A 22455-nucleotide genomic window follows, 5' to 3' on the forward strand; every position below is an offset into this window, starting at 1 on the left:
AGAGAAAGACATATACTATACCTGGATCTAAGAAAGTTGAACTCAGATGGTACAATGGTGGTTATTGTAGGCTGGGAGGTGGAGGAAGTGGAGATATACTGGTCAAAGGATATCAGCTTTCAGTTATAAAATGGATAAGTTCTTGGCATCTAATGTACAGTATGATGACTATAGATAATGATACCATATCAAATACTTAAAATGTGTTGGGAGAGATCTTTGATGTTCTCACTACCACATGTGCACAAAAAAGATAACCATGTGAGGTGATGGGTGTGTTAACTCACTTGATTGTGGCAATAAATTCACAAGATAATTTATAAATGTATTATAAATTTATAAAGATATTTATAAATGTATATCAAAGCATCACACTGTATGCCTTAAATATAATCAATTTTATTTTTCAATTATGCCTCATAAAGCTGAAAAAAATCAATGTTTTTATACAGAATGCAAACTTAATATTCATTCATTTAATCAATAGGCTTACTATGTGGATTGAGAATTAGGCCTTACTTAGAACCTTGAAGAACACGGAGATGAGGATCAAGGCAGAAGAGAAGCTCACAAGTAGCCTAAAAAAGAATGACTATAGAGATAGGAGGGGAAAGTGGGTTCCTAGAAATGAAACATAGAGTGTTTTGGGTAAGGAAAAACTAATTTAATAGAATAGAACGGGCACAAAGCTTAAATTTGTTCAATTTTAAAGTTAGGAAGAAAAAACATTATTCATCAAATAAATCGATAAAAAATATGTTGCAGACCTATATAATGGTTGTTTACTCTAGATGACTTTGTTCCATTTCAGGCAAAAAATTTCAAGGAAAAGAAAGTAAAAATAAAAGGCTGACACCATTCAGCTCCTGGTCTTCCAAAATCTTACTTCACTTAGGCATATGCTTTAAGATACCAGTCCAAAGTTCTTCTCAACAGTGACTCTCTGAATTCATCTCCCATGAACTCTCTGTCTTCTAAAAAGCCTCATCTCTCACACCTCTTTGATTCCCTTATCCTGCTCTGCTGAGTAGTAACTCAACTTCATTCCCTCTCAGACTTGTAGTATGTAACTATACTACACCCAGGATATCAAAACCTGCATGCCACTCTCAACTAGCACACTTAATCACCAGGAAGTGCCAACTCTGAGTAGGTGTGTTCTACTGGCAGAGTAGCTGTCAAGGAGATCCTTCCTCTCTATGCTTATAGCTATGTTAGGAAGTGGTTTATCTTAAGCTACTGGCCATAGAATAAGGAGCTAAAATGAAGATTCCCCCAAGTAGGATGTGAGAACCTATCTTCTGTATTTCCCAGGGCACCTAAAAGTGTACAATGAAATCTGCTGCTCTAAATAGAATGAGTTCAGAAGATTGTTTTAAGAAAAACTCCTAGACATTTGAGATCAAGACAAGGGTTGTGATTTTCTACCCTAATCTAAACCACATTATTAAGGAACATAAAACTAAGCTCCTTGGGTGCGCCTGAAGCTAATGTTCTTTTGCTTAGTGTAACAATTCCCCACTGCAATAACCCAAGCTAAACACTGCTAAAACATTTTCTTGCAACTTCTCATCCAGCCAAGCCTGTTGTTTAATAATAAGCAAAGATGCTCCATGTACTGGAATATCACAGAGTACCCTGGGAGAAAAGAAGTTCTAGTCACAGAATAAAAACTAAAGGTCATCCATTATTTGCACTGCATTAAGCACTCATAAATCCATTACTTAAGGCCATCTAGAATGAGTAGATTTATATTGTGGCTTTCAAGGTCTATGAATTACACAGTCATCAATAAAAGACAAGGAGAGAATATAGAAGAGGTCTTAAAACTTTTCATTTCTTTTTATTTACTGACTGCAAGGTTAGTGGGAGGGGGGAAGTTCTGATCTTGACAACATTTCCCCATCGAGAATTAAGCCAGAGGTGCTGAGATTATTTCATTGTCTTTTTAAGTAATGGAGTCATTAATTCTCATGGATATTGATTAGTGCAGAAAAATACATTACATCCTAATTAATGAGACTGTCTTAGTAAAAGGGGAAATGTTGCATAAAGTTAATTTGATTTTATAAGTGATTTTATTAATGAAAATGGTTTTATATGAAGTTTGAGATAATTTAGTACATTAACAGAATTCAATAAGGGAGCATGTCTATTTGGTAATGCTACATTTTCTTGAAAAAATGAAATGCTAATGGTAAAAAATATACAAAGGAAAGGATGGGTCTTTCCATAAAACAGTTTCTGCCTTGGTGCATAATAAACTGCAAACTAATATAAACTACAAATAAACTATACAAACTATACTGAAATATTAAAATAAACCAAGGGATCCTGGGGGTGAAGCTCAATGTACAGTGCTTACCTATCATGTGCAAAGCCCTGGTTCAATCCCCAGCAATGCAAAAACCAAACCAAACCAAACCAAACCAAAACCATGGAGCTTCAATCCTACAGGCTATAGACCTTGGAGGTACACACTGTAGTGATCTCGCTTGTGTGTGTGTATGATGGTGGGGACTGAACCCATGACTTGGGACATGCTAAGCAAGAGCTCTACCACTGAACTATATCCCCAGGCCCATAATCTGGATGTTTTCAGTCTATGACTTAGCTTTTCACATAGTAAATATTCCTTTTTATAACTCCTTTTTTTCCCCTCCCAGTACTGGGGATTGAACCTAATAGTGCTCTACCACTGAGTTACATCCATTACCCTTTTTATTTTTACTTTGAGACAAGGTCTTGCTAAATTGTGATCCTCCTGCCTCAGCCATCCAAGTTTCTGGAATTACAGGTGTGTATTTCCGCATCCAGCAATAACTTTTTTTTTTTTTCCTAGCTGTTCATTCTTTAGAGATTTCACTTAGGTGACAGCATTTGTTTATTTACTTATGTAATATTAAAGGTCTGATATATGTTTTTAAAACCCATATTAAAATTTTAAAGGAATACCAGGTGCTATGGATTAACATAAAATTAGCCGACATATATAGTACATAACTTACCTGGAGCAATAAACTGTTTAACATTGGTGAATCTAGATTTATCAGTCACACTGGCCATAAAGCAGCCCTTTGGCACAGTCCAGTCATTAGGTTTGATGTTTCTGTCCCTGTCTTCTGCTGTTTCATACACCTCTATGTGAGGGGGTTTCTCAGTTAGATTCTTGCTGTAATGACTTAACCCATACTGTGCAATCTGGATTGGGTAGAAATAGCCTTGAGGTCCCCATTGTGTAGATAATGGCACCCCTATAAAGAGAAACAAAATGAATAGGATTTTACTTCTGGGGAATGTTTTAGGGTTATGAGCAACTTTTGAGCTTTTTATACTGCTTTCATAATTAGTAAATTAACCAGATAAAAGTATTCATTCACTCATTATTTGTTGAGAGAGCAATTTAACATTATCAATTACCTTTTAAGGACTCTTTCAAGTATCTTACTTTTGCCACAGATACCATGTTTCATAATTGTCTTTCGTACATTCAAATTTTGTATAATTTAGAAGTATGAAGATGTCACCAAGATTTTATTCTAAATACTAAGCCTGAAACTTTAACGCTTGCTTTCTATTTCCTCATCTCTCTCTCCAATGTTAAAGTGGGGTCTGAGAACTAAGTATGTCATCTGATGGTTAAAGTATTTGCTTAAAAAGATAGTTATGACTAGGCAACATAAGATACAAAACAAGTGCTTCAATTTTTTTATATCCTTCTTGCTAAAAATTAATTTCTAAGGAGTGTTTTCAAAAATTGAGTTAAAGTTCTATATTTGACCATTGATTCTTGAGATAATTTATTAATAAATTTCTTACAAAATTTTTTAGATGTTTGGTATTAGTCTTTAATTTAGTAATTTCCTACATGGGAACTACAAGAATACACTGCATAGACTACTGTAGTTCTAAAATGAATGACAAACATCTGATGGGCACAGCAGAGACTGGGAATCTACATAACTGCATGTGTTTTAATGCAGTTTCAAAATAATGTTTAAGAAACTAATGATTGCTATGGTTTCAATATGGCATAAGCGTGTCCCCCAATGTTTCATGTGTTGGAAACTTGATCCCCAGTTTTATGAATGTGAGAGGTGACAGAATCTTTAAGAAGTAGGACCTAGTGGGAAATAATTAGGACACTGAAGGTGGTGCTCTCAGAAAGAATTAATGTACTGCTTTTGGGACTTTGGTTAGTTTTCATGAGAGGGTTCTCGTTAAAGAGTAAGCCTGGCTCCTCGTATGCTCTGGCTTCCACTTGGTCCTCTTACTGTCATAGCTCTCTGATGCCATCCATGATGTGACAGGGCCAAGGAGGCCCTGGCCAAAATCAACAAAGGCTGTTTTGAGTTTTAGCCTCCAAAACTAAGAGCTAAATAAATCTCTTTTCTTTAGAAAGTACTCAGCCTCAGGTATTTTGTCATAGCAACAAAAGATGGACTAATACAGGGACTATATAGGATATAAATAAATTGTTTAACATCTATATACTCTTTTCAAGAGATAGGACCCCCCCCCCCAATTAAAGCAGAACTATCACTTAATAAAAGGTAGGTTTATATAAGCTCATATATATTAGTCTATACTAATGTATAACTGGCATAAAACTGAGATTTCCCAATGGAAGTAACATCCTTCAGAGTATTCATAAGAATTTAGTATAATGATAAAGCCTGAATTCATAAATCAGGAGAAAAGATCATTTGAAACATGTTGGGGGAAAAAATCTAAAATTAGTACCTGACTTATACCATTTTTCAAAATAAAAATCAATTTAGCTAGACTAAAAAAGTTAAATGAGAGGCTGAGGGTGGTATAGCTTTGTAGTATAGAGCACCTGCCCATCATGTTTGAGGCCTGGGTTTGGTCCCTAGAACTGCAAAACAAAAACAACAACAACAAACTAAAAAAGAAAAATAACGAAACTATAAAATTATTAAAGAAAATAAATTTATGTTTAATAAACAGAACTAAAATCTTCTAAAACTAATAAATCATAATTAAAAGATAAGTGAATTGAAGAAAGTATCTATAACAAATGCAACAAAGTATTGCTACTCTTAGTATATGATAAATACAAAGTTCTTGTAAATACCTGTTTTAAAAACCCTACTAATTGCATTAGAAAAAACGGGGGAAAGAACATGAAAACATGGTTAGTAACACAGGAATGATACTTGACCTCACAGTTGTTAAAGGAAGAAAACTATAAGGTCTTTTTGTAAATAAAAGATTAAAAACAATGTTCCATGATGGAATTTGAGACAAGAGCACCCTCTTATTATGCTACTGGAAACATGAGGAGGGCTACTACCTTTTTGGAAAACTGTCTGACAAAACATATCAAAAGTTTAATCTGACATGTGGTTAATTATATTCTCTAGAAGGAATATACAACTCTGAGAATATAATTCAAATAGCAATAAAAATTAACAATAAGGTCTGTAACATTATTTACAATAGCAGAAAATTCAGAAATGACCTAAGTATCCAACAAAAGAGAAGGATCTCATATATTACATATATCATGAAATGTCCTTACTATGGAATGTTAGACATTGAAATGTCCAATAAATATTTAATTATAAGGAGAAATACTATAATTATAATAAATTGAAACAGCAATATAAAAAATTGACTATGCAGTATGATCCCAATTTGTTTAAAAATGTATATTCACAACAACAGATCAGAAAAAAACACATCAAAATATTAATAATGGTTACATTGGCTCTGGGTGTTTTTTACTTTTTCTTTAGAATCTAAGCATCCACTGATTTGGCCATGGATATCTTTGAAATCTATAAGAAATTATTACTTTCCTGAATTATTAGATAGTAAGTATCATTAAAACTATGTTAAAGTTTATGAGAAAATATAAAGATCTCCAGTAAATTGACAAAAATGATAATGATTATTTTGGGGTAGTAAGAATATAGTATAGGTAAATTTGTTCCCTTCCCTCTTCTAATCTTTGGTAAATATATTATCTAAAAAAATTAGATAGATGCAGTGGTACACATCTGTAATCTTAGCGACTCAAGAAGCTGAGGCAGGAGGATCTTAAGTTTAAAACCAGCCTCAGAACTTACCTGTCTCAAAATAAAAAGGACTCAGTGGTTAGGCATCCCTGGGTTTAATACACAGTACAAAAAAATATATCATATAAATAGGAAAACACCTGCATCAGAATATGCAGAATATGTAGACTCCAATTTCCAATTTGATGTACACCACTACCTTCAGAGACAATGGCTATATACACTTTTGACCTGAGGGAGTCTAAAGATATCTGCAGAGTTATCTGGTAAGCACAAACTTCTTCTTCTTCTTCTTTTTTTTAATGTTGTAGATGGATACAATACCTTTATTTTATTGATTTATGTAGTGCCAAGGATTGAACCCAGTGCCCCAAGCACGGAAGGCAAGCACTCTACACTGACCCACAACCCCAGCCCCACAAACTTCTTTTCAAAGCAAAAATATAAAGTTAAAAGCTGTTTCAACATGATTTTAATAAATTCATATTAAAGTTTAATATTAAAATTGAAATTATATTAAAATCACTGTATAACCAAATGAGGAAAGTGAAATAAAACCTGAACCAATTTCAAAATACATTGTTTCCCCTGTTCAAATGATATACGTCAACGTCCAATTTAATTTCCTTCTTGTTAATTCCTAGGTTTGAAAGCAAATTCCAAAATGTACTAATAACCCCTCAGGAACAACAACTGCTTCAGGTTTCTAAAGACAATGAAAGACAGCACACACAGACTACAGGAGTTTGGTATAAGTTCAGTGTCTGTGTACTGTCTTATCCTGAGGACTTGAAACATCCTTCCAGAGACCTGTCTAATAAGGTAACAGGACAACACTGGGAAATTGAGGGATCCAAGGGAAGCTCTCTCCCTTTCTTATCTCCTCTCATAGTATAATAATGGTATATTTTAAAGCAAAATTTCTGCTATGCTTTGACCTTACTTGTGAGAATCTTAAGATTCTGAGGAAGGTTAATGGAATAGTCCTATATTCAGGTATGATGGTATCTCAACAAAATCAGTCTAGAAAATACAAGTGGAGCAAATAGATACCAACCTTCAACCCCACTTATGCACTTGACTCTGTCTCGGACTTCCACATTGTAGCCTTCAAAGGACATAAATACACCGTCAGGGTGATAAGGGGCTCTCTGTGCATAGACTTTGGAATAGCTATGAGAGAATTCAAACCGATCATAGCCATCATACTGAACCACCTTTCCATAAACATCAAAGTATTTTTCTACCCAAGTGAATGGAAGAAAGACTTCATTCCCCTCTCGTCTCCCTTTAATTGTGTGTTCATCATTTATGAGACAGTCAATTTCTTCATATTTGAGTCCTAAAACCTTGTTTCCCCCATTATTATTGAAGCCCCCAACAACAGGGGGTGCTTTCTGCTGCTCCTGAGGGAATGCCTCCTCAGATTGCTGTTTGGCCATGTGGTTCACATAGTGGTTACTCTCAGATGCTGCTGCTCTTTTCTCTAATCCATCCACTCTGAAGCCACTACTCAAGTGCCGTGGAAACTGGATCGCTTTGTCACTGGAACACTTATTCCACAAAAGTACTGTGACCAAAGTGAAGAGTGCACAGATGATAATCAAAGTCTTATAGTTGACCCGAGCTGCCAAGCAACGCATATTCAGACCATACCTATGGAGGCAAGAAGAAAAATGTATGCAAAGATGTAAATATTGATATTTCTTTTTTTTTTTTAATATTTATTTATTTATTTATTTTTAGTTATTGGCGGACACAACATCTTTGTTTGTATGTGGTGCTGAGGATCGAACCCAGGCCGCACGCATGCCAGGCAAGTGCGCTACTGCTTGAGCCACATCCCCAGCCCTAAATATTGATATTTCATAAGATAACATTTTCTTCATTTTTAAAATGTTCAACAACATTAGGATTATTAAGTGCAAGCAATCTGATGAGATTTAAAATTACTAACTCAAACTTTCAGCAGGAACAAACAAGAGTTAAGAGGTACTCCCTCTATGGTAAAATACTAAGTTAACATAATCCTCTAAAGAAGAGATATCCAAATTTTCTTAGTTTGTGTTCCCTTGGTGTCTTGGTAATTTTTCAAAATGCCTCCTAAGCCAAAAGAAACATCTTATAGTTCCATTTTTTAAGTAGTCAAAACCAGACAATTTTAGTACTTATGCCCTAATATCTTAGCTGCCTGAAAAACAACAGACCTTTACAAGGAAAACAGTGACATCCGTGTTGCCAAACCTAACAATGAATTTTTAGTGCTCATCCTACTTTGACCTCTCAGTAGCAGAAAAGTCAATAATTTTTCCTTCCTGAAACACTTTCTTCCCATGGTTTCTAAGGTACCATTCTTTCTTGGTTCTCCTTATATCCCACAGAGGTTTGCTTTTCCTTGGTCTTGCTGGAGGCTTCCTTCTTACCTCCCTGATGCTGTAAATGTTAGAAAGCCTTAGGGTTCCAGCCCTCAGACTTCTTTCTCTCTATTAGCCCCTAGGTGATCTTACCCAACCTCATGCTTTTAAATACAATTTCTATGCTGACTATCCCCAAGTTCTATATTTAGGTCAGACCTTTCATTGGAACTGCAGGTTCATATATTTAAGTAATTGGTATCTTTACTGAGGTCAAATAGAATTCTGAAATGTAGCTCACAAAACTTAACTCCTAATCTTTTCCCTCAATTTGCTCCTCTTTTTCTACAGCTTAAACTAACAACTTTGACTCCTCTTTTGTTCACTCCATATCCAGTCAGTCAGGAAATCCTGTTGACTCTACTTTCAAACTATATCCGAAATCTGACTTCATTTCACCAATTCCACTATTACCACTTTGTCAGAGCCACTGTCATTTTTCACCTAGAATAAATACTTCAGTGATATTCAAAACTGGTCTCTGCTTCTACCCCTGCCATACTACTCCACCCCGAGTCTATTCTCAACTTAGCAGTCAGAATGATGCTTTTAAATTTAAGCAAGATGATGTCATTGCAGTCCTGATGGGAGGAGAATTTGATGCTGTTGGTCTTGCTGGCCATATGCTGTACCAGCTAGTCAGGATCACAATGCAGATGTCACTGGGAAATATGAGAAATTGTGTTAGTTATGTGTGTAATGTAAGGAACACCTCAGCCTGCTGAGAGGGGAGCCAGGAGGTTGATTGATATTTGTCATAGTCACTCTGTAATTTATTGTGTAGTGTGAATCCACAACTATTTATTTTATTCTATAACCTTCTTTGAATTTTTCCCACAATAAACCTTTTTAGCAGCAATGATATATATATATATATTTTAAATGGAAGTATTTAATGAAAAATCAAATGCTGACTTTTGGTTTCTTAAGAAAGCTGACAGTGAATATGTACCTCACTCATTTCTTTTAATTCCAAGAGAAGGTGAACCTTGAGCCACAACTGTCTAAAAACAACTTTACTTTCAATATTTTGGCAGGATACAAATTCCTTGGTTGCATATTATTTTCTTTCAAAATGCTGTAGGCAATACTCAACTGTTTTAAAGCATTAACGCTTACTGATGAGAGGTTTGATTTTAGTCTTAACTGTCACTAAGTACATAACTTCCTTCTGAATCAGTTTATCCTAGGAATTCTGCAGCTTTAAGAGGCTGTGCCATGGTTATGTTTGATTCTCTACTTCTGCACTTCCCGAGCCCTTTCAATTTGAAAACTTGTGCCCTTCTATTCTTGTTTATTGGATGTGGTATCTCCTTGCATTTCTTGAGTATATTACAAGTTCTTTTTAAAAAATAAAGTTCTCTATGATTACTTCTATTTTTTCTCCACTGGTAATTTTTCAAAATGGCAATTTTTCTGGTTATTTCGTCTTTTTCATGCCATTAGCTTTCCTCACTTGCCTGGTAATCTTTGGTTACTCAATCATATTTAAGACAAAATGACATTAGCCAACATAAGTTTCATTTCTTATTGTGAAGATGGTCTGTTTTTGTTGTTGTTGTTTTTCCCAGATTGTTCTCCTGAAAGGGATAAAAGGAGAGAGAACTCTGTGTGGGCTGGGCACAAGCTGACAGCAGCAGTGTTCCTCTAGGAGGAGTGGGTGGGAAGACAGCAGACCTAAATGCCAGACCAAAGATGGCTTTTTTTCTTTTGTTCTGGGAACGTACATGAACTTTAGAAGCCCATAGTCTTTCCCAATTTCTCTAAAGAAAATCTCCCTGGTGTTTTACCTGGATTCATGCCAGCAATCTCTAGTCCAAATGCAGGGATGGAAGAAGTATGGGGAGGCAAAGAGAAGGTACAGTTGGCCCTTCTGGTGCCCAACAAAGGTCCAGAAATCTGCCCATCTATCATCCTTTGGTAGTCTTCCTATTTACTATTCTTGGTTTATTAATTATTTCCATAGATTTTATTTCAGTGCGAAATTAGGAGGGAAAGGAAGCAAAGATTTGGTTTGTATTGAAAATCATAAACAGATTTTAAAAGTTGAAAATTCAATCCAGGTTGAGTATCCAAAATGGTTGGGCCAAGAAGTGTTTAGGATTTCTACAGGTTTTGGGATATCTGCATAAACATAATGACATTATCTTGAGCGTGGGACCCAAATATAATCACAGAATTCATTTATGTTTAATATTAATCTTATACACAAAGCCTGAAGGTAATTTTATATGATATTTTAAATAATTTTGTGCATGAAGCAGTTTCACGGTATGGAATTTCCACTCGAGGCATCATATCAGTGTTCAACATTTTACATTTTGAAGCATTTAGGACTTCTGTTTTTTTCTTTTTAAATTTTTCTTCCCAGTGCTGGGGGTTGAATTCAAGGCCTCATGCTTGCTAGGCCAGCACTCTACCACTGAGCTACATCCCTTGTCCCAGGATTTCAAATGTTTAGATTAAGGATATCCAATCTGTAATGTATTTTATTACTTGTATTATTAGATGAGAAAATGTGTTAAATGCTCAAAAACCATAATGTAGTACAAGCAAACCTTCAAAGGTCATGTATTTACAAACTGAGGATACTGTAGTAGAAGGCAAACTGATAATGCTAAATGGTATTTACTTTTTAAAAATCCCTTACCAAAACCACTAACATGTCAATATTTGAATAATGTATCAACTATGCCTACTAACATTTTGACCAATTAAAATAGAAATATAGTTTTTTGTTCCATCTTTGAGAAGTATCTTTTTGCCACTACTCAAATGAGAGTAACTCTGATTATAGAGCAAGGTTATCTTTTTTTTAAATTTATTTTTTAGTTCTCGGCAGACACAGCATCTTTATTTTATTTTATTTTTTTATGCGGTGCTGAGGATCGAGCCCAGCACCCTGCGCATGCCAGGCAAGTGCGCTACCACTTGAGCCACATCCCCAGCCCAAACAAGGTTATCTTTATAAAGAAAAATTAAGACTTAAAAAAACTTTCAGCAACCCTTAAGCTGCTATTTGTATCTGACACCATTCCTTACTAAAAGCAATTGAGACTTCTTATGAGAAATGGATAATTCTAGGTGTTGGGTTGGGATCCTTGCCAGGCCAGAACAAAAAAGCTTTCAAATGCCAACAGAGTCATAATCCAGGGATCAAAAAAGCAGTAAGGGATAGAATAAAGTTGGAAAAAATGTTAATAACTGCTAAATCTGACTAACAGATATACTAAGGTTCACTATATTATTTCATATACTTTATGTGCTGTGTGTGTGTGTGTTTGTGCGTATATACCTGGAATTTATCCAGAGGCCTTCTACCACTGAGCTCCACTCCCAGACCCTTTTGTTTTTTGAGTCAGGGTCTGACTAAGTTGCAGAGGCTGACCTCAAACTTGTTATCCTCCTGTCTTACGACTCTCGAGTCACTGGATAACAGGCATGCGCCATTGTACACAGTTTATACTTTATGTTTAAGCATCTCCATAATTTACAAATATAGAGGCATAACAAAAAAAAAAAAAAAAAAACTCATCCTGGGAGGCTCCCATCCCTATTTGTTAAAACTATGAGAATGATGCCTGAAATTGGATGAACTACACTTAGTCAATAATAATCTATGAGTCTACAAAAATATTTGACAAGACCAGACAAAAACTTAGGTAATCTTAGCTAGTGAATATTGGTAATTAAGTAATAGAATTTATTTATTTGTTTTGCTTCTGTAGGAGCAACTATATTTCAGAACAAACTAATAGCCCAGTCAATATACTAATCTATTTTACGGAAAGACAAAAATGTAGAAGGAAAAAAAATCAGAAAATTAACTTATGCAGTCCTTCATGAAATTACTGATTTAAGCAAGTGTTGTATTCAGGTATATGCTTGCTATGACTTAAAGATTTACAGTGTGCAAGTAACACCAAACATATTTTCTGTTGAATGGAGAAAAAGATGAAACTCTACAATAAAGGGATCAGCACATTAAACCAATTCAGTGGTCAATTTTGGTTTAATTAATGGTGCTTATACAGACACCGTGGCTCTTATTTAACTTGGTTCTCTCAGATCTTAAGATTTAATTTCTAGTTAACAGAAAATACAGTGAACAGAGGAACTAAATGAAGAAATAACCAAAAACATCTGGAAGGTGAGACATCCTGTGGTATAATAGGTTTGCCTCCTTGAGTAAATTAAGGGTATGTAAAAGGAGACTGGGTTAAATTTTTTTTTTTTAAAGACACTTAAGTATATATCCATCAGGTGTCAAACATGGTCCTAGCCTCGGAATTTTGAAGATACTAAGATAAACAAACAAACAAACAAAAAAAAAAACAAAGAGTTTACCAAATAACACATTTAGTATGATCTCACTTTAATAAGCAATGCATAGATAAGTCTTTATTTTCTAAATTTATGTCACATTTGTTGAGTTTTTAATAAAAATATGTAAAATTACCAAGGGCAAATTCAATTTTGCTAAAATATTGAAAGAAATGTAAACCTTAAGTTTAAAATGTCTAGAAATATTTAATTGTCAAAACAGACATTTTCATGGAGGGAGAATGATAGGGAGATGAATGGAGGATGGAGACCCACTGACTGTTGACATGCAGTATTCACTACCAAACAGAGTTACCTAAATAAACGTAAAATTCAACAATTTTATTATAATGTTGCCAAATTATAGAAAACGGACTACAGATACTTTCAAATTTCAAAAGGTAGATTGCATGGACATTCTGCTAGAGATAAATGATAGTAACTTTTAAAGTTAGTAATCAGAGTTTTCTGATGAGTGGTGCCAAGATTCCTACTTATTTTAAAGATTTTGCCATATCTATGAACTAGATTAATTATTTAAATAAAACAAAATCCCATAAAATCAACCTTAAACCTCACCTATTACAGACCCTATAGATTTATTTGTTTAAAACTAAGTAAAAATTGGATTTAGTAACTTTGGAGATCTAAAACAGAAAAGAGTATTTGGTAAGCATCATAAAATAACTGGAACAATTTCTTTGTGGACATAGCAAAAATTAGGGAGAGTAAAATACAACTTTTAGGTTTTTTTGGGAGAGCAAATTGATATAATTTGCAATTCAAAGAAATTTTCTGTGATACCTTTTCAGATTCATTTTTCTAACTGAATATTTCAAGGAAGTATTAAATTAGTAAACATCAGGAACTATGGATATCATCATGAGTTTTCAAAATATGAAGGCTGTATTTCAGTAAAGAATAATATTTTAATAATTTTTTAAAAGAATGTATTTAAAGAAATTTGTTATTGGTTTTTCTGAATAAAAGAGATCAAGGCTTGCTTGCTCATTATTCTATCTTATTTACATATCTAAATATTGATATATTTTAAAACTCCTTGATATTGAGAAAATAGAAGGCAATAATAATTGTTCAGAAAATAAACAAATAGATTGGTTCAATCAGCATCTTTCAACATTTTCTATGTAGCATGTAAGGCACTATCTATGCACCTAAATAAATATAATAATGCCATAAAAACTATTAAAAAGTTATGTAGAATGTGCTATGAAACACAAAACTCTCCCTTTTGAAAGTGTTCGGGAAAGCTTCAAAAGTAGACTGCATAGAAAACTGACAGCCACTGTATACTACCAATCTACACATTTGTTCCTGCCATTCCCTCTGCCTGGCACTTTATTTCCCCTGATATCCAGTTCGCTGGCTTCCTTACTTCATTCAGGTCACTGTTTAAATGTCCATTTATCATAAATGCCTTCCGTGACCTCTCTATCTAAAATGGCAGATCTCGCTCCATCATTCTCTAGGTCCTTACTCGGTTTGATTTATTACATACTTAGATTATTATCTATCTCTGATTCACTAGAATTTAAGTTCCACAAGGGCTGGAATTTTGCTTCTCCCGGTCACTGTTATATTTCTAGTGCCTAGAATTGTGTCTTGCTCACTGGAGGCCTTCATTAAAGGTTTGTTGAATGATGGAACATTGTTAAATATGCAATTTTTTTTTTCTTTAAAAGCAGTCATCTGAACTAGATGACTTTGTTAGGCAACTTTGTATTTTCCTCCATATTTAGGTATTTGGAAATCATAATCCAAATTAAAAAATGAACATAACTGAGATGTTATGTGTTGGCCAATTTACTGCTGTTTACTGTTTGTTAGACCAAAATTTTACATTATACAGTCAACTGGTTAAATATTCAGCAATAGGTCAAACTTGAAGAGATTCACTAAAGAGAACAAAGACAAAACAAAGATTATAATTTAAATATGTTAAAAAAAAACACTGTTTTGTGTTTTTCTCCTTTTACAGATGATGAATCTAAAGTTTGTGATGTTAAGTAATTGACTAAGGTCACATTATTATTTGATGGTTCACATAACTAGTATTGAGAAGGAATCTGAATTCAGGCTTGTTTGTTTGACTCTTAAAGCCTGTGTTCTAATGTGTCATAGGGTATTTGGGGCAGATATACAAATACTGTATTTTAAAAACTGCTGCCCCTTCTCCAGAATTTATAACAGGTTGCCAGATAGTGAATTGAACTCAGACATTAAGAGGTACTGTTTTAGACTACAGAACACTAAAGAAAGAAATTAAAGAAGACCTTAGAAGAAAAGAAAATTTTGCTCTTAAATAGGCAAAAATTAATAGTCAAAATGGCCATACAACCCCAAAGCGCTATACTGATTCAATGCAATTCCAATTAAAATCCCAGCATCATTCTTTATAGAAATAGAAAAAGAAATCATGAAATTCATTTGGAAAACTAAGAGACCCAGAATAGCCAAAGAAATCCTTAGCAAGAAGAGTGAAGCAGGAGGCATCACAATACCGGACCTTAAACTATACTACAAAGCTACAGAAACAAAATTAGCATGGTATTGGCACCAAAATAGACATGTAGACCAAAGGTACAGAATAGAAGACACAGAGAAAACTCACAAAAGTACAGTTATTTCATCTATCTATCTAGACAAAGGCACAAAAAACATGCATTGGAGAAAAGATAGCCTCTTCAAAAAATGGTGCTGGGAGAACTGGAAATCCATTTGCAGCAAAATGAAAATAACCCCCTATCTCTTACCAGGCACAAAACTCAACTTAAAGTAGATCAAGGACCTAGGAATAAAAATACAGAGATCCTGAGCCTAATAGAGAAAAAAGTAGGCCCAAATCTATATCATGTCGGATTAGGCCCCGATTTCCTTAACAAGACTCCTAAAGTGCAAGAAATAAAATCAAGAAGAAACAAATGAGATGGTATCAAACTAAAAAGTTTCTTCTCAGCAAAAGAAACAATCAATGAAGAGAACAGAGAACCTACATTTGGGGAGCAAATTTTTGCCACATACACGTCAGACAGAGAGCACTAATCTCCAAGATATACACAGAACTCAAAAAACTTAACTCCAAACAACCCAATCAATAAATGGGCTAAGGAGCTGAAAACACACTTCTCAGAAGAAGATATACATTCAATCAACAAATATATGAAAAAATGTTCAACATCTCTAGTAATTAGACAAATGCAAATCAAAACTACTCTAAGATTTCATCTCATGCCAATCAGAATGACAATTATCAAGAATACAGACAACAATAAGTGTTGTCGAAGATGTGGGGGGAAAAGCCATACTCATTGCTGGTGGGACTGCAAATTGGTACAACCAATCTGGAAAGCAGTATGGAGATTCCTTAGAAAACTTGGAAAGGAACAACCATTTGACCCAGCTATCCCACTCCTTGGTCTATACCCAAAGGACTTAAAATTAGCATACTGTAGTAACACAGCCACAGCAATGTTCATAGCAGCTTAATTCACAATAGCTGAACTATGGAAGCAACATAGATGCCCTTCAAGAGATGAATAGATAAAGAAACTGTGGTATATATACACAATAGAATATTATGCAGCATTAAAACAGAATAAAATCATGGCATTTGCAGGTAAATGGATGGAGTTGGAGAATATCATGCTAAGTGAAGTTAGCCAATGCCATAAAACCAAAAGCCAAATGTTCTCTCTGATAAGTGGATGCTGATCCAAAATGGGGAGTGGGGAGGCATGGGAAAAATGGAGGAACTTTGGGTGAAGGGGAGGGAGGGTGGAGAGAGTACAGGTTTGGCAGGAAAGATGGTGGAATGAGATGGACATCATTATCCTAGATTCATGTAAGACTACACATAGGGTGTACCGTTACATGGTATACAGCCAGAGAAATGAAAAGTTGTGCTGCAACTGTGTAAATAAATCAAAATGCATTTTGGTGTCATATATACCTAATTAAAATAAATTAGAAAAAAAAAGAGGTACTGTTTTAGGTGAAGCTGAATTCTAACTTTGAGCCAATAATTCAGAGTGGTAAAATACAATTGTAAGAACAACCCAAGATTAGTCTGCTTTACATTCCCTGTAATTAATTTGTTTTTCTCCCTGCCTGGATGCCTGATGATGATGATGGCTATTTGAACAAGGGAAAGAACAAAATTAAACCAGAATAGGCTTAGTTATCAGTCTCTTTTCGTTAGATGTTCCTGCTATTTGGCAACAAGCCTATTTGAATTTCAGGTTCAGGTCATCCTTCATCTTAAGTTTTTTCCTACAGTGTTTAATAATTGTTCCTGTTCAGTTAGTTCTGTCTCTTCCAGAATATCAACTTTATACATTGGATCTCTTTGTTGTTCATGTCTACCATATTTTCCTTCATTTTTATTTTTATCTCCTCTCTCCTTTTCCTCTGAACTTTAGGGAAGTTTCTCAAACTTGTGTTGCATATCATGAATTTGCTTCTGGTGTACATTTTTAGGTATTGCATATTCAATTTCTATTCTATTGTTTGTTATCTGAATACTGTATTTTTAAGTTTCCTTCTTATTGTTCCTTATTTTCTTAATTTAATACTCTTTTAATTTATGCCTTTCCATTAGCTAGCTTTCCCCATTTCACCTCAGTCTACCGTCTGTGAATTAATTTTCCACATCTCATTCCATGGACTCTACTTTTCCTTTATTTTTGATTTTTATTTTTGGTGGTACTGGGGATTGAACCTAGGGCCTTGGGTATAATAGGGAAGTGCTCTACCACGAAGCTACATTCTTAGCCCTTTTTGTTTTCTTTTGAGACAGGGTCTCACCAAGATGCCCATGCTGGCCTTGAACTTGTAGATTCTTCAGCCTTAGCTTCTTGAGTAGCTGGGATTGCAGATGTGTGCCATCATGCCCAGCAGACTCCACCAATTTTTAAATCTGCAAATAAAAAATGCTTTCTAAAATTTTTAATACTGAAGTAAATCTTCATATTAAGAGTGTATGCTTTTGTCCTGTATTAAGTGCTACATTTCTCTTTCTTCATGGTTTCAGAATCTTAGATTGCATCCCTCCAGTACTTCCTATAAGCCAAAGACTAGATCTAGAGGTTTCATAAAGATAGGGTTTTTCATAAGAGAGATGTGAATTTCACCAGGAAGTATATGTCCAATTGTCTCTTTTTGTGATGATATGATTAATCCTTGTGTTCAAGGTCATTAGTCTAATCCAGTCATTATAAAGCTCTCTATTGAGCTAATAATTCTAAAAGTCCTTCTTAACATATTAGTTGGAATACTTTGGAAAGAAACCTTGCCAGCTACATGGTTACCCTGAGATCACATAGTTGTACAAGAAATACAGAATTAATGATTGAATCTTTCCTTTACCAATTTTCAAAATAATGGATTGGCTCCTTAATAACTTCCAAAACAGCTTTTAAAAACAGTAACATATATACTCACAGATTTCTAATATACTTGATATATTTTAATCTACTGCTATTATTGCTTTTTAATGTTCAAATTATCCTATCTTTAGCCAATGTGAATCTCTTCAAGTTGTCCTCTAAGTCCTCTGATAAATCCAACTGTTTTCTGAAGGCTTTCCTGCTACCTTGTATTACAAGACATCCCAGGTTCATTATATACACTTCCTGCCAAAGATGAAACAGCCATTCTTCAGAGTTCTAGTTTCTTTTACTGTGAACCTTGGAAAGAAAACCTTCTAGATTATGTCTGTTTGAGATTTCTTGATATTTCTATATTACAGGTACATGAATACCACCTTTCCCATGTTCCTACTACTAGCATGCCATTTTTAGTTGTTTCAATGGCACTAAAGGTAGGGTGAGAGAGAGAGAGTCAGATGCCTGTGCCCACCCACAATGCTATCTGAATCTGTGAGGGCTAGTTTTTGTTGCTAGATATATATATATAAAATAAACTATTATATGTTCTAGTCACTGTTATTTTCACTCAGAAAACTCCAAAATAGGCAGTCTGTAACTTTAGATGTAGCTACATGCTCATCAAGGTCATGGGCACTTTTTTTTTAATATCAATCTATAACCCAAGAAATCTACTGAAGTCTCACCTTTGTGTCTGTCTGTATTGTAGCTCAGAAAGGCACAAGGGCAAAAGAACATGTCTCACTGCAATCAATTCACTTTAGTGAGACTCCTGAAGCTTCACACAACACTCCAGATATTTCATAGCCAAATCTCAAGTTATATGGCCACTCCTAGTTTAAAGGGAAAGTGGGAAATACCTTTTGTTCCAGCAAGCAATGCACCAAGTAAAAAATTGGGGTTCTATTATTAAAAAGGAGAAAATGGATGCTGAAAGGAAACTAGCTCCAGTAGCAGAAAGTCCTTCTCAGTGTACAAATTAATTACTCTCTCTCTATGTAGCCCCTTTATGCATATCTCAATTACACAAATTCTCAAAATATGGTTTAAAATTATCATGAATCTATTAGTGTCCTTCTCTAGGTTAAGCTCCTTAAAGGTGCAGGGCATATTTATGTATCAATACCTACCACAATCTTATCCATTGTAGGGATCCCATAAGTAGTAAGTTGAAATAGGACTTATTTCTCATGTCTAATTATAGTGTGTAGCAATATTTCCAAATTTATTGTATTGTGTAATCTGCGAGGCAACCCAATATTCCCATAATTCAAAGCTTGGGCTAGAAATCATCATCAACCCTGCACAGGGAGGTTGATCCTGCTATCCCATCTATTCTCAAACTTTCAAAAGACATATTTAGGTTAAAAAAAAACTGATTGAATGGAAAAGGAAGTTGTTCCTTTTTGGGGAAGGGGATTACAGAAAAAGGAAACATTTAATAAGTATGCTAAGTGCTATATATACTTTCAGTCATTGAAATCAAACCCTAAGAAGGAGCTCTTGTTATTACCAGCAGATAGTTGAGGAAAACAGTAGTTTTTAAATTCTGCTTAAGAAAAATTATTAGGGAGCTCATAGGATTTAAACTTACTTCTTCTATCTGGCTTCAAGGTCTAAGTTCTTTACATCAGACCACATCATATTATTCCAAATAATTATATATTTTCTCACCAATTAAAAAAGAACAGAATGATTTGCCCTTGGTTTGTGCAGAAACATACTACTAACATTATGCATTAGCTTTTGAAACTAAACTCTGCTTATGGAAAGAACTTCTAAATGTTTTCAACTTAATTTTCTTCCAGCAGCAATAATATAAAGAACTAGGACAGGAAAAAAATTTTTTTAAAGAGCACAGAGCTGCTTTGTATCCAGAAAAGCTTAACAATTACAGTGTAACTAAAATGTTCTTTGAAGTGCTGTATAGTACTTAATGAAAAAGCTCCTGCTTGCTTCTAAGCAATGTGTCAAACTAAGCATATGCTATGTAAATAAATTCATTCAGAAAGGAGTCCCAGGCTTTTGCAGCTGTGTAAGATTTCTTCACTCATTAAGAAAGTCCAGAAAAAGGACCTAATGATGTTGTGATTTTGCATGGCTTATGCACAGGGGGACTTTACAGTACTAATTGGTTCAGCTATCCTAAGAAATTCTATAGAATAGCTGTCGGCAGTAAGCTTTTATGAAACATCTTTTATCAAGTTTGGTGCCATCCTGCAAAACAAGAATGGCGATGTTCATCAAGAATCTTGTTTACAATAATTTTAAAAGTCATAAGACACAGAGTCTTAGTCTTGCACAAGAATATACATGTGTATGAAAGCAGTGCCTAAACAGAATCACAGACTAGTACTATCTACCTCTTAGGTGCTTCAGAGGTGTTCTGAAGACTATATAAGACAATACATATACCTAAAGAATGTGGCAACATGGGTTCCATTTTTCTTTCAGAGACGTTATTAACTTGTTCAAGGTCACAATCTGTCAAAAGTCTAATAAGAAACACAGCTGGAAACTAAAACCAGATTGCAGGCCTGGAACCCAATTTTTAAACTCTTAATCTAGTGTTTGTCACTCGTTACACTACATTTTCACTGTACTTTATTTTCTATCATGTGTTTCTACTACTAGAACATGCTAAATTGTGTGTATATTACTCTCCAGATTTTGAAAATGGTCAACAAATTCTTCATCCTCAAGTTCTAACTGAGAGCTCAGAGTCCTCAATGAGGTATTTCATATTTTAGATTACTGTAACTAGTCATTCAAGAGAACGCCATACTAACACAGAAAATCTAAAACTAATGAGGTTATGAATGTTTGTAACAATTTATTTATAATAATCCCTAAACTGGGAACAACCCATGTGTACAGAAAATGGCGACTGGATAAATAAACTGTGGTTTACCCATGCAACAGACAACAATTTAGTTATAAACTAATATTAATATCTGCAACAACATGGATGACCCTCAAAAACATTTTTCTCAGAAGTCAGATAAAAAGTATTCTGACTATATGATTTCATTTATGTGACATTCTGGAAAAAGTGAAATCTTAATGACAAAAGTTAACTGCTGGTGGCTGGAAGGAAGTAACAATAGAGGAGCAAGAAGTCTTTTGGGGGGCAATGGAAATATTCTAGATTTTGATCCAAGTAATAGTTAAACAACTATGTACTGTCAGAACTCATGGAACAATATACTATAAATGGAGATTATATCCTATTCTATGTAAATTATCTCCAATAAATGACTTTTAAAACAACAGATAAAAATTAATCTAGAATAAATGCATATACATATTTTTTGAGTTATAAATGCTATGACAATATCAGAGAAACTAATTAAATAAGTCAATTCTGAGCTTTAGAATCTGGGATCTTGGATAAACTAGATAATCTTTCCAAAACTCAATGTTCTGATTTGTAAATATGATATAATACAGTTTATTTCATAAAGTATTGCAAGATGAAATGAACGCTTACTTTAGTGCCTGCCACATAATAGGAGTTCACAATAGGCAAAGAAAATATGTTAATGGATGAAATTATGTCTCTTTTTTTAAGCTAGTAAAAAAAGAAGCAATCTTCACCTATATTTGTTCATTTAATAAAATATTTCCTAAACATATATTATACAGTATGTCAACATTTTACCAAATAACTCATCTGAAAAAAAAGAAACAGTAGAATTCCCCTGAAAAGAATACCTTTCTCTAAGCTTCTATAATTTTTATTATCTCATAAAAGTTGATAAGAATAGCAATCAAGAAACAAATAAGATCTGTCTTTCCACAGAGTAATATGTTGGCCAGAAACTAAATTTCATCAGCAATAAATACAAATTAAATAAGATTTAAGCTAAGATTTCCCAGATGTACAATTTTCTAAACAAATAGGAAGGTTACTAAATTAAATTAACTTCAGCCCTACAGGAACTTTCATTTACCTCCTACTTAAGACCTTACTACATGCTGAGTAAAAGGTATACTTTCTGTTGGTTTTAAATTTTGAAGTGAATGCAAATTACAATACAGAAATTCTATTTACCTAAGCTAATAAAATAGCTGAAGTAGAAAAAGAATATTATTCAAGAATATAACTAAGATCAGAGTAGGGACGAAGAGCAGGAGAAGAAGATTAACATTTAACAGGGATGAGAGGTGGGAGGGAAAGGGAGAGAGAAGGGAAATTGCATGGTAATGGAAGGAGACCCTCAGGGTTATACAATGGAGGGGGTAGAGAGAGAGGAGGGGAGGGGAGGG

The 22455-nt window shown here is 34.3% G+C and overlaps 1 protein-coding gene across 4 annotated transcripts in view; it reads right to left on the reverse strand.

The window, feature by feature from the left end:
• Glce (glucuronic acid epimerase) overlaps nt 1-22455 on the reverse strand; it is a 112686-nt gene that overhangs the window by 7223 nt on the left and 83008 nt on the right. For 3 of the 4 annotated variants that reach the window (XM_048793485.1, XM_015480483.2, XM_048793486.1), the window contains 2 exons: nt 7102-7700; nt 3009-3254 (listed from right to left, as the gene is read on the reverse strand). In XM_048793485.1, the coding sequence (XP_048649442.1) occupies nt 3009-3254; nt 7102-7687 (832 nt within the window). In that variant the 5' untranslated portion in view covers nt 7688-7700. The remainder of the gene's footprint in view (nt 1-3008; nt 3255-7101; nt 7701-22455) is intronic. The other variant, XM_048793487.1, reaches the window with a different exon arrangement.

The sequence above is a fragment of the Marmota marmota genome, unplaced genomic scaffold, assembly GCF_001458135.2.
Source record: "Marmota marmota marmota unplaced genomic scaffold, marMar, whole genome shotgun sequence".
NCBI lineage: Eukaryota > Metazoa > Chordata > Mammalia > Rodentia > Sciuridae > Marmota > Marmota marmota.